General features: G+C 37.7%; 1 protein-coding gene across 9 annotated transcripts in view; it reads right to left on the bottom strand.

Annotated features, from left to right (window-relative positions):
- Ate1 (arginyltransferase 1) overlaps positions 1–13,355 on the bottom strand; it is a 103,849-nt gene that overhangs the window by 45,465 nt on the left and 45,029 nt on the right. For all 9 annotated transcript variants that reach the window (XM_034506398.2, XM_034506406.2, XM_076911591.1 and 6 more), the window contains 2 exons: positions 9,780–9,961; positions 7,515–7,614 (listed from right to left, as the gene is read on the bottom strand). In XM_034506398.2, coding sequence (XP_034362289.1) covers positions 7,515–7,614; positions 9,780–9,961 — 282 coding nt within the window. The remainder of the gene's footprint in view (positions 1–7,514; positions 7,615–9,779; positions 9,962–13,355) is intronic.

The following is a 13,355-nucleotide window of genomic DNA, read 5'->3' on the forward strand; positions in this document are numbered from 1 at the left end:
TGAGGGGCCAGAAATGACATTTAATCCCTTCGAGCTGAGTTGCAGATGGCAGTAGGCTGCCTGAGGTGGATGCTGGGGAATCATGCTCAGGTCTTCTACCACAAGAGCAACAAGTGCTTTTAACCACAGTCATCTTTGGTTTAGATGCTCCCTTATGTTGCAAAAATAAATGTGAGATAATGCAAACACTGGGTAAGTCAAATCAGCCATCTTGATCTTAATTTTCTCATGTGTAATGAGAAGCTTAATCCAGATGACCCTCAAGGAACTACTTTTGGTTCCAATGTGTCACATGTCTTCACTTGGGACAATTTTAGAAACATAATTTTGTGATGAGTACCAGATTCTTTACCTCCCAGTGCCTCTAGGAGGCATCGAAATCCCTTACTAAAATATTCTGTAGTGATTTGTTTTGCTATGTCTAATCCATTGGACAGTTGACATTAAAAAGAAAAAAGATGCTGAATCAAAAGAATTCAGTATTTTGTTCTGTGCTGTGGTCAACCGATGAGATCATTTGTATTTCTTTCAGTCCAGCAATAGGAAAAAGTCACTACCACATGTACCCACATGTAAGACCCTGGGCTGCTAACTGTAGTAAAATAACATTTGCTGGCCTGTTTGGTCAAGAAACTTTGAAGCTCAGGGGTTTCAGTAGCACAGGATTTTGCTAACACAGCTCTGTTAACGGCAATTGACATTTTTATAGAAGCTTTTGTAACAGTAATGCCAAAACCTTCTTGTGGGCAAAGTCCTGTAGAATTCCAGGGGTTCTGTCTGCCCACAGTCCAGCTGAGGCATTCAGTATAAGGAGAACTGCTCAAAGATGAATTAGCCCTTTGTTTCTTTTCTGCTATTTCAGAGCCCTTCTGGTGTTTCTACTGATGTCTGGCCATGTCATGACACCAAAGAAGACAGCTTGAAATCACTGTTGACTCTGGCCTGCATACATGTCTGCTTGAAGAACTTCATCAAAACACCCCTTTCAGACTACACAACAGCCTCTCAGCAGCACTCACTGAGACTTAAAATTGAGCAAAGTATTTTAAGTTATGCCTAACTTCAGTATACTCCATCTTTACATTCAAAAGTAATCAAGTCATTTTAAAATATATCAAAAACAGGTAAAAAGAAAAAAATAATGTAAGCTTAATATGTAAATAGTAAGGATTTGGAAAATGCTTTTTTGAAAAGCTTTAGCAAAGTAAGTAAAATTTTTGAAGTAAATCTTTTTAGCATAGAAGGAAAATGAATATACATAGAGAAGGATAAATATTGAGATGTGAATTAATAAAGGAATTTAGAAAATAACACACCAAAGATGGAATTAGAAGGAAAACAACAAAAAAAATAAATTATGATTCACCATAAACAAAGTAAAAATCTGAACAAAAGCTGAAAGAGCTTTTTTTAAATAAAGACTTACTCCATAACCCTAGAGGTTATACTATAAATATCACAGAAACACATTTATACCAATGAACCACTAAAAATAAAATGTAGTGGCTATAGAGATGGGTCAGCAGTTAAGAGCACTGGCTGCTCTGCCAGAAGACCCAGGTTCGATTCTAAGCAGCCACGTGGCAACTCACAACTGTCTGTTAACTCCAGTTTCAGAAGATCCACCACCTTCTCTGACCTCCTCATGCATTAAGTACCCATGATGCACAGACATACATGTAGGCATACACATAAAAATATATCTTTAACCCAAACCATCTTCAGGAACATAAACGCTGTAAACTAAGGAGCCATAAGCAGAGAGGAGAATGTACATGTGCTGTTTATAAAGATGACCACATGGTGACTTCATGGTTAATAACTCAAACAAAAGCAAAATTTGTTGACATGTGACAATGACTCGCTAAATAAGAGCTTTCAATAAAAAGTTATAAAGATGAACTCTCATTAACTACACAGCATTTCTGGTATAACCACAGAGAAACTCAGTGGCTTTGCAAAACCCCTTACTTTGAGCTAACATAACAACTGCCCAGATCAGTTTATTCTAGGACATGAGCCTACACAATCAATACAGGGTGATTTCCATATCAACACCATGCTTCTGTCATCTACTGTTGTGCAGCAAACTGCCCCAACACTCAGTAGCCTAAAATAATCTACAAGAGTTCCTTGTTGATTAGAGTTCAACTATTGATTTGCTGGATTCAACAATCATACAGTTGCACTGAACTATCCAAGGTAGCTTCAGGCATCACAGACAGGCCTCTCTCTCCAGTAGAGCAGCTGGATCTTTTACATGACACCCGGCTCAAAATATAGAAGTAAAAAATGCTGGTTCTCCAAGGCTATAGCCCAGAAATCCTAAACAACAATTTACACGGGCTCCACTAGTCAGTGAAAGTCAGTCACCAGGCCAGTCCCATCTAGGGGAAGCAAGTGAACACTAGCTCTGATAGGCAGGGAAAAGGCAATGACCATGAAGACCTCTAATCAACTCTACATGGAAAAGACAGAATCATCATTTGATCATGATTCTATGAAAGCTTCTTACTCAGTAATACAAAGCAGGCAAAAAGAACTATTTTGTCAATATCAGATCTGCTTTTATATGTATAATATTATTTTATATATCAAATACATAGAGAGTACTATTAATTTGGACAAATCTGTACAAGAAAATAAAAAAAAAACCATTAATGCATCTTCAAGCATAGTTAAATACATTTGGTATACTGTTTTATGCACAGCCTTGAAAATACATACAGCTGTAAACTTCCTTAGTGCATGGCTGTGTGGAGGACGGCGGTTGAATTTGGGTATTTTCCTTTATCTCCACCTTACTTTTTGAGACACGATCTCCTTTCAAACCTGGAGTTCACTGGTCTAGCTGGTCAGCAAGCCGCAGTGTCTGTCAATCCTGTGCCTCAGCACTGGGGTTACAGATATACATACCACACCCAGCACTTTAAATGGGTGCTAGATACCAGAGTCAGGCTCCCATGCTTACTCAGCAGAAACTTTACCTACTGAGCAGTATCTAAGTCCCAGCCCCTAAGAAACAATCTGAACTAACAATATAAAAATTAAAATCAGTAGTTTCTTGAAAACCCAAGTGCCCAAAAACAGTGATTCCAGGCAAATGCTAGCTAAATTTACAAAATAAATTAACACAGAAATTCTAACATACAACAGAGATCTACAAAATCACTAATGATACAACTTCATGACAAAACATCTCTCCCTAGAAGATAAAACATGAACACAAATTATATGGAAAAAGAGTCAAAGGGTTTTGTTTTGTTTTGTTTTTGACTTCCAATTCACCCTCTGTTGCCTATCTTATTTTACAGTCCTGATAGTGTCTAAATTCTAAACAAACACTGACCTGGAGGTTCTAGAAATGGAAAATTCTAGGAACTCCAAGTTATATTTTCACTCACCATTATAGATACCTTTAAAACATTTAACAAGTAAGAAATGTTAAGTTAATACTATTCCAAGTATTGAAGCAATGGAGAATGCCAGCAAACCTTACTGGTACTATTCTGATAACCTAACACTTGGAATGTAGGTCAGCAGTACTACATGTAATCTTAATTTCAGGTTATCAATTTATAATGGGATTTTGCTTCCAAAATTTATTACTCCTTGGTACATTACTCTATACACTTTTCTTTAAAGACAACAACAACTTTTATCTATTGTGTACATGTGTATGGAAGACTCATCTGCCATTGTGTGCATGAGGAGGTCAGAGGAAAAATGGAAGAACTGGCTCTCTTTCCACCATGTGGAAAGACTAAGGACTAAACTGAAGACGGCATGCGTAGTCTTAAAGTCTTTACTGGCTAATATTCACACCCCTCCTCACTCCCTCTCACTCACTCACTGGCTGTCTTTTTTTCTTTCTCTTTTTTTTCCCTTTTGTATTATCTTGCTGTGTAACCCTAGACCTAGATAGCCTGAATCATATCCACTGTGTGGCCCAGCCTAGCCTCAAACTGATTTTTCTTGCCTCAAGTTCCCTAGTGTTGGGATTACAGATGTGTACTACCTAACTCTGTGTGTTTTAAAATTGCTTCTTATAGAGTGCTGGTGAGATGGCTCAGTGGTTAAGAGCACCCACTGGTTACTCTTCCAGATGATCTGAGTTCAATTCTATTGCTCATGACTATTTATAAAGGGATCCGATGCCCTCTTCTGGCATTCACTATTTACACTGTTAACAACCAGCTCCATCCCCTACTGTAACAGCAGCAGCCATAAGCAAGAGTCTTTCATTAGACCAAACAGCCTCCTCTACCACAGCCTGTGCTGTTTCCTTCAATGCCACATCAGCTGTCAGCTTCCTCAGTCACGTCTCTAGACCTTCCTTCCACCTGACATACAGGGATTTCTCAAACAAGTAACACTTTAATGTTGAATTTTCAGATTTAACTTTTATGGAAGAATTATATACTTTTCCCCAATTTCCTGACTTTTCAAATGACTTTCTTTGGGATTCATGATTTCAAAAACATATCAAAATGCCAGGAAGAAAATCCCATGAGAAAATACTAGTCTTTATGTTTCCTTGTTCAGTTTTTTTAAAAAAAATTAGGATTTCAAGGTTTTTTTTTAAAGATTTATTTACTTTTATTTCATGTATATGAATGTGTATGAATGGTCTGCCTACATGTACACACATGTACCATGTGCATGTCTGGTCCCAGGAAAGGCCAAAAAGAATGCTCAATTCTCTTCAACTGGAGTGTTGGATGATTGTGGGCCACCATGTGGGTTCTGAACACTAAAGCTAAGTCCTCTAGAAGAACAGCCAGTGCTCTTCACTACTCAGCCATCTCTCCAGCCACCAGGATAATGTATAAATAAAAACTCTCTGGGTAGTATTCTTAAATACAGTAAACACTAGAAGGTGCTAGTTGCGCAGTCTGCTGAGATACAGTGGTTCAGTGAAAGGACATGTTCCACACAAGTTTCCACAGCATTTCACACTGTCACCCTCTGCTTCTAGAAGACCTTACTGAATGGAGGTAAAGGGGATGACAGGAAATTAGGCTGTAGGAAGATACAAGAAGGCTTAGAAATTCACTACTCCTCAGAACATCTTTGATGTGTGTTAGCACAAAGGCAATATTCCCATATCCACAAAGTGAGCCTTTGCATGCGTCATCAACAGAGGAAGGAGCCCAGTACCACTTTCCTCTGAGCAATGGCAAGAAGAGTTCACAGCTTTAAATGTTTTCACAGAAAGGCAAAGTTAGTTCTAACTAGCCTCTTCCATCTGAATTAAAAAGATCCAGCTAACAGCAAGCTCCTTGGGAGTCTTAGTGCTTGTGTTAGTACAACTAACTATCCAACTGAAAAGAACACATATTCACACGACAATACTAACCAACTGTATCTCATCCTAAGCCATTCTGCTTTACAGGTGTGAAAACTGACACTCAACAAATGAATTTTTCGCCATCCTACATAGCTGTTTAGTGCTCCCTCCTCCTCATTAGCATTTCTATTCATTAATAAGTTTTCATTAAGTATTAAACTACGTATGGGCTAGAGAGATGACTCAGCTGGTAAGGTGCTAGGGAGAACCTGTGTCTGATCCCCAGAATAAAGTAAAACAGACTAGACATGGTGACACATGCTTGCAATTCCTGAGCTGGAAGGTAGAGATAGACAGATCCCTGGAGATAAACTCTCTGGGTAAAATCCAAGCCAATGAGAAACCTGCATTTTTTAAAAATTGGATAAAACCTGAGCAATTACATTTGAGTGCATGCACGTACACACATACATGCACGCACACAGGAACATGAACACATATGCACAAAATCTACTATGCAGCAAAGCCACTATGAGCTAGCTAGGAAACAAAATGAAGGTAACTATCAACAGACTTCACCTGGAATATATAAATAGGACATACTTAAATTTGGGGTTGGGGAATATAAAATGCTGTTATTATATAAATGTCAAATTTAGTTTTAGCATCCAGGATACATTGCAGAAGTAATTCCTAAACACAGAAATGATGGTTGAGGAAACCGAAGTCAGTTCTGCTTTTAGAGACCAGGACTGCTAACAATGGAAGCACCAGCTATTCAATACTCAACCTCGTAGCTTTAAAGTCAAGATCACAACTATTAAGTCCAGTAAATTATTCTTTCAAAGAACAGGAAGAAGAAAAAAAAGTAAAAAACAAACAAAAAAACATATAGATTATAGAGATTTAAAATATATTAACCAAAGGTAATGTATAACCCTTGTTCAGGTCCTAAGTCAACTAAACTGATGGTGAAGCAGATTATGAAAGAGGAAATAGGATCACTGACTGTATCATAGAAGATATTTAGAAACACTGTCGATACTCTTTAGGTGCAGTGTTAAGACTGTAATCATTTTCAAAGTGCTTATGCTTCATAAATAGCCACTAAAACATTTACAAATAAAAGGATATTCTTGGGGGCTCAGGTATAACTCATGGTAAAACACATACCTAGTATGTGTAAGGTCCTGGGTTTTAGTCCCAGCACCTCAAAATACAAGCGGGGGGGGGGGGGGGGTAAGCAGTCCTAGATTCTTCAGTTTAAAAAGGTATCCGTGACTGGCATGGTGGCTCATGTCTTTAATCACAGCATTTGGGAGGCAGGTAGACGAGGGTTTGAGGTTAACACGGTTCATGTATCAAATTCCAGACCAACTACACCTGATTTAGACCCTGTCTTCCAAAAAGGGGCTATCCTTAGTATGTTCCAAAATAATTTAGAAGGAGATGAAGGCAGGAACTGAGTGAAAGAACAGGCAAGAGAAGGCAGATGAGATATTGCAGAGTAGTGGGCACACAGTAAACAGTTTTTCCTTTTACATGTTTTTAAACTGTTTCACATTATTTAGAAAAAAATAGATCCTATTTATAGACAGGACAGGTCTCCCAAGTGTCTACCTGTTCTTTCTCCTATGAAGGCCTCATGGGTTTGGCACTCTGACTCCTGCCTCCCCATCATACCAACTCTTCATGTGAGCCTCTCCTTCCTTCCTCTTCCACTCTGTGGAAGAAAACCCCATGTCCTCCTAGGCCATCTACTGCATGACCTCTGTTTTATGCTACAACTTGCCCAGCATCACCTGCAATACACTCTTTAAAAGGGAAGTCCCCACTGTATTTCTATGATTTTCAGAGCAAACCACCCCTCAGTGAAGCAGACAAGAGTGATGGTCTAAGTGGCAAAGCAGTCAGATCCTCTGAAGCTCCACACTACCGCTGAAGAAGTATCAACAACCTTCACTAAAGAGACCGTTGACAACTACTTTTTAAAAGGAAATTGTAACACTTCCTTAAATCTCACAACAACAACGCATATGGACATGTCAGCACAGTGGAGGCTATGATCCCTCTCACTTCAGAAAGAACTACTTATGAGCAAGCAAAATTGTCTCCTTAATAATCCATTTCCAACTCTACAAACCAAGTGTGCCCCAAGATGCACATTGTACTGAAAATTCATCTTCTGTGATGAAAACTGGCACAGGCACGAAACTGACATTACCTTGTATCTCATCTTGGGACAGGAATGAATGTAGAAACCCATGTAATAATAGCTGAGTTGCGATGTTTTCTCATGCAGTTGTCTAGTAAAAGCAATTTCTCTGCAAAAAAAAACAAAAAAAAAAACAAAAAACAAAACAAAAAAAAAACCAAACAAAAAACACAAAACCGAAACAAACCATACAGTTAATTTTGTTTCAATTTTCAAATAAAACCTAATGCAAAGTATCAAAATACTCAATTCTTAAGAGAAAAAAAATTAAAACATAAAATGATTATTACTACTGAGGTACCCCCAATAACCTCTAAATTATTTCAAATAAATACTTCTAAGTTCAGATTTTATACTTTATTCAGAAAAAGAGCTGATCTACAACCAATATGACATAAAATAAAGGTATCTATAATATTATTCACTATGCCCTATAATGCCCAAGGAATCTGGGCTGTTTTAACAGCACAACAAAATTTTAAAAATTTAATAGCCAATAAATTTCAGGAAAAATTATATATGCATTTACAGACAGCCCTTTTGGCATATATGATTTATTACTCTTTGTGCAGCACAGTGGATACACAATTTCCTTAAAATGAGAGGGAGGACTGATAGCACACCCTCTCTCCATGCCTTCTCTATTTGTTAGCATAGATGAGGGCTGCTCAATCAGAGAAATGGAGTCTTCACTGCAAGGCTCATATGTGAAGTGATTATAATTTGTAGTAAGATAAATCTTAGCACAATATTTTCCTACTTGTCCAGCTGGTTAAGCAGGCTGTATAGGAGAATGTTAATAATTTCTAAAGCATGAAGAACATTTTTTGCCTTTTGAAAGTTTTCTTTTCTTGTTCTTTTTTTATTTATAATAGTAACAATGGATATATAACATTCAAGAGCTTTTATCTTCTGTTAGGGTTTCATTTTGTAGTGTAGCCTATCTCATAATCTGCTTTGTAGCCCAGGCTGGCCTCAAACTCTTCCAATCTCAACCTCCTAAGTACTAATTGATGGAATACTCTGTTCATTTTTCATGTACAAATTTAAATCTCTGAAAGGTTATCCAAAAAAATATTTAAAATGTTTCTTTGACAGAATAAGTGTTACTGTTCCTAGAACTAATCAATTTTCAAGAATCAAACTGAGGAAAGAATGTATGTATCCAAGCAAATCCCAGCACACCACAGCCAACACACTCAACAGCTCTGGGCCAAACACTGGCTAGTCAAGACGGTGCTTGTTTTCTCAGCCCCTCATATTTTGGATCACTGCACTGCCACTAACCCAAATCCATGAGCCACCCTCAACTAGTTAAGTTATTGGGCTCTCTCTCCAAAATACAGCCTGACTCTAACTACCTTAACTACTTCTAAGATAGTCTAGCCTTTAAACTGTTTCATATAAAGAACAGAGATCAGTTACAAACCTGTGTAATAAAAGTTTGTTGATATATTAATATAAAGAAAAATGTCAACAGGCAATGTCAATATAAGCATATGCGTGCATACATACGTGTGTGTGTGTGTGTGTGTGTGTGTGTGTGTGTGTGTGTGTGAAACAACCAAACGCATGGTTTCTTTTTGAAAAATATATTTACTATTCTTATGTGTGTACGATGGGGGTGGAGAGAATGACTATGCCATGGCCTTTTTAGACTCACTTCTATCCTAGCACCTTTACATGAGTCCTAGAGATGAAACTCAGAACACTGGGCTTACCCAGAAAGCACTTTACCTGCTAAGCAATCTCATAGGAATCCACAATGATTTCTTATATTCATAGAGTATATAAAAACATTAAGAGCTAGAGAACTATCATATAACAATGGCATCATTTCTAAAGCTGTTATCTTTTTGAGAAAGGTTTATTTTATTCTCCCCAGCACCCATGTGCATGCACACACGCGCACACACACACACACACACACACACACACACACACACACGCACGCCCACATATTATATGCAAGTTCCCATAAAGGCAAGAAAAGGGCCAGCGGGGTTCTCTGGAGTTGGGAGTTACACATGGTTGTCAACAGCTACCTAAGAGTACTGGCAACTGAATTCCTATCCTATAAAAGAACAGGAAGTATTTTAAACTGCTGAGCCATCTCTCCAGCCCCCTAAAACTGTTACTTTTAAATATTAATATACAGTTATGGGACTATTGCACCAACAAATTAACATACTACCAAAAGGGGACTTCTCCTATTACACAATGAAATATAGACAAATTGGTATAATTCATTACAACTGTACAAAGCAGTCTTACCTTAATGCTGAATAGACACCCAAAGACAGAAATGAGTAATCAGGATCATAGTACAGATATACAGAAGACACACAGTATGGGAGGATGTCTATCACCCCCACAGCAATGATCTTCCCATCAAGCCAGTACTGCTGGTGAAAAGAGCCATAACCACATTCTGGTCCATTAGCAGGGTGTTCTGCCTATGAAAAAGCAGACACAGAAACATCAGCAGGGAGTCATTTTCTTTATATTAAAAAGATCTCTTAATCTAAGTAAGCTTTTATTTTGTTTGAGTTAATAAGTCCTAAAATTTGGTTTGTTGTAACCACCATCCAGATAAAGAATGAGTTAGCATGAAAAACTCAATCTTTAAAAATAAAGAGAAGAATGGGGGAAAAAGGGAGAAAAGGAGGGGAGAGAATAAGATGAGGAAGAGAAAAGAACAAAAGAAAGGGAAAACAGAAAGAGAGAAAGGTAACTAATGTGACCCACCTCACCCACAGGACTACACCAAGAAAACAATGTGAGTCCATTAATCAGGAAATATCTGACACATTCCAACAACTGAGCAAAAACTTCTACAAGCTACAGGGAAGAGACGGTGCAAGCTGTTTAAAAACATCCACAAAAACCAAAGCTAACAGTGTACTTAACAATAAGAAACTAGATGTTTCTCTCTCCTTCTCCACTTCAGAGTATGAAGATAGCTGGGTCCTATTAGTATCAGATTTGAAGTCCTAGTTAATATAATGAGAAAGAGAAAGGGAATAAAGGGAGCTGGCAAGTAGGTGAGTAGTAAGGTATTTGCCCAGCATGTGCAAGTCCTGAGGGAGAGTGGCTCTGGGGAAGGGAACAAAAAAACAAAAAAAAGGAGAGGAAGAGGGAGAGGAAGGGAAGGAAAGGAAAAAGAGAGGGACAGGGAGAAGGGGATTAATTCAGAGTAAGGAAGAGAAAAATCAACCCTTTACAGATGACTTGACTGTAAAAAATCCCAAAGAATGGAGAAAAACTGTAACTAATAAGTAATTATAGCAAAGCCTAGACTGAAAGGTTAAGATGTGAAATTCAATTCTTTTCCTTTATAATAACGATGACGGGAATGTAAGATTAAAAACACAATGAAAAGAAAGCTAAGATTAAAGCTTACATGTATGGATTCTATTCACCGCAAAGTACAAAACTTTTACAAAGGAAGTCAAAGAACCTAAATAAACGGAACAACACATTTTTAAAAAGATTTATTTATTGTTTATTTTAGCACTGCCATTATCTTCAGACACACCAGAAGAAGGCATCAGATCCCATTACAGATGGTTGTGAGCCACTATGTGGTTGCTGGGAATTGAACTCAGGACCTCTGGAAGAGCAGCCAGTGCTCTTAACCACTGAGCCATCTCTCCAGCCCACACATTTTTCTTGATTAAAACTGTTATGATAACAGTTTTTTTCAAGTTGTTGCACAAGCAGTACAATCCCGATCAAAACTGCAGCAAGCCTATCATCAAGAGTTTGCGAGGTCTTGGTGATGGAGTAATATAGATGAAACATGAGCTCTTTTAGGGGATAAGACTGTTCTGTATGATACCATAACAGCAAAGACATCATGTTAAGGCAAAGACATCATGTTAAGCATTTTTATCAAAACTCAGCACTTTAAATGAGAGTAAATATTAATTATGCAAAATTCTGCAAATCATTTAGAAGGTCTTATGAAGGCACATAACTTGAAAATAAAATGTAACTGTAGTACAAATGTATGGAAGAGTATTACTGGAAGAGCTGACTAGAGAAAAAGAGGTGAAATAATCAAGTCTGGAAATGAAAGTGGTCTGTGAGGGTGAAGACAAAAGGAAGTACATATACTTACTACACTTTGATAGAACTGCTTCCCAATTGTTAACCTGTACTGGGTGGGTACAGGTTAACAATTCTGATACTGCTGTATGTGTAACAAACAATTAAACAAACAGACAGCATGTGGTAGGGTTCTCACGGCTGTGGCTAGAGTGATCCAAGCTATGATGGATTATAGTTGAATGTGAGAACTCATGCTTGGCTTGCTGTAAACACAGATGGTTACACACAGAAATGTGTATACTGTAAGGATGTGCATACTCAAGGGTTACTATACACACATTGTTGCTTCTGTAAGCTAAGAGGACCTGAAAGAAACACCCAGGGGAATGGGCACACCCTACTACCAAGATCTTGGTATGTTTTCTGCAATCAAAGAAACCAGTGATAGAAGTGACTGACTTTAGGACGGGGCACAAAATACACAAATGAGCTTATGGGATCCCAGGGTCAGTACTCAAGCAACTGATGCACTCAAAGGAGCACAGGAGTTAACTGAGAGAGCTAATTTATCACTACACTATTTTAAGCAACAAGATAAAAGTGATCTATAACCCTGAATATAAAATCCATGCACCCCTACTATGTATCACTGAAAAATAATAAAAGTGATCTATAACCCTGAGTATAAAATCCATGTACCCCTACTATGTATAACTGAAAAATAATAAAAGAACAAAGAGAAACCTCCCATGCAGAAAAATATCAAATTTACATAGATATTCTGCCCTGAAGCCAAGGGAACATAAGATATGCATAAAGCAGGCCCGTTGTTGTTTTCTTTCTTTTGTTTCTTTGTTTTCTCTAATTCAATTGCGTGGTTCTCTAGTGTAAACTCTGTAGGTGACATCATCATGTCACAACATCAAAAGGTTGGACATGCCAGGCTCTCCTCTTCCACCATCATTTCAATGAGATCAGAAAGAGCTAAGTCTGAAAATAACAGCCCCCTTTTTTTCAAGAAGCTCAGAAGCCCTTGCTAAAGAAGCATCCCTATGTCACCAATGCTTACTGACTTGAGAATACCACTTCATTAATGTGTGGCTATCACATGTCTATAAATCTCTTTAGTTAAGGCCTTTTGTCAACACTGCTCAACTGTCACAAACACAGTGGGAGAAAAAAACTGCATATTCTATATGAAAGCACACTATTTGAGGAAAAAACAAAGTAAAGGGCTATTTGCCTTAAAGCCACAGATATCATGTAAGTTAACAGGTCTCAAAACCCCTTTATAATTAGAAAAGTAGACAGAACTCCAAAGAGTTCTAATGGAATACAGTTACAGATATTTACCAATTTATCAAAAGAGGGATTTTTAAAAATATATCTAATAATTCATTTAAAAACAATAATAAGTTCAATATATTCCATTCAGTCTGTGATAGGGGAAAAGATACTGCACTTTCCAAAATAAAAAAAACAATGCAAGAGGACAATTACATTTTTTTCAAATCCATATCAGAAGACGACCCGAGTCTCATGTCCGCCTGTGTATTTAATCCACTGCTACCATGAAGCCTCTAGAAAAACAGCCTATACACTCATGAGAAAGTGAGTCAGGGAGACTAATGGTATCTCAGCACTATGAAGACAGCACTGGTCTTGAGGACCCTTCGACACATGCAGCAAGGCATAAGGCACATTTTTTTTCTGTCTTTAAAATACAAGGAGCCTACAAACTATAGGGTAAAAAAAAACAAAACAAACAAACAAAAAACTGGACTTGTAACATTTGCC

Source organism: Arvicanthis niloticus, chromosome 1, assembly GCF_011762505.2.
Source record: "Arvicanthis niloticus isolate mArvNil1 chromosome 1, mArvNil1.pat.X, whole genome shotgun sequence".
In the NCBI taxonomy this organism is placed as follows: Eukaryota; Metazoa; Chordata; class Mammalia; order Rodentia; family Muridae; genus Arvicanthis; species Arvicanthis niloticus.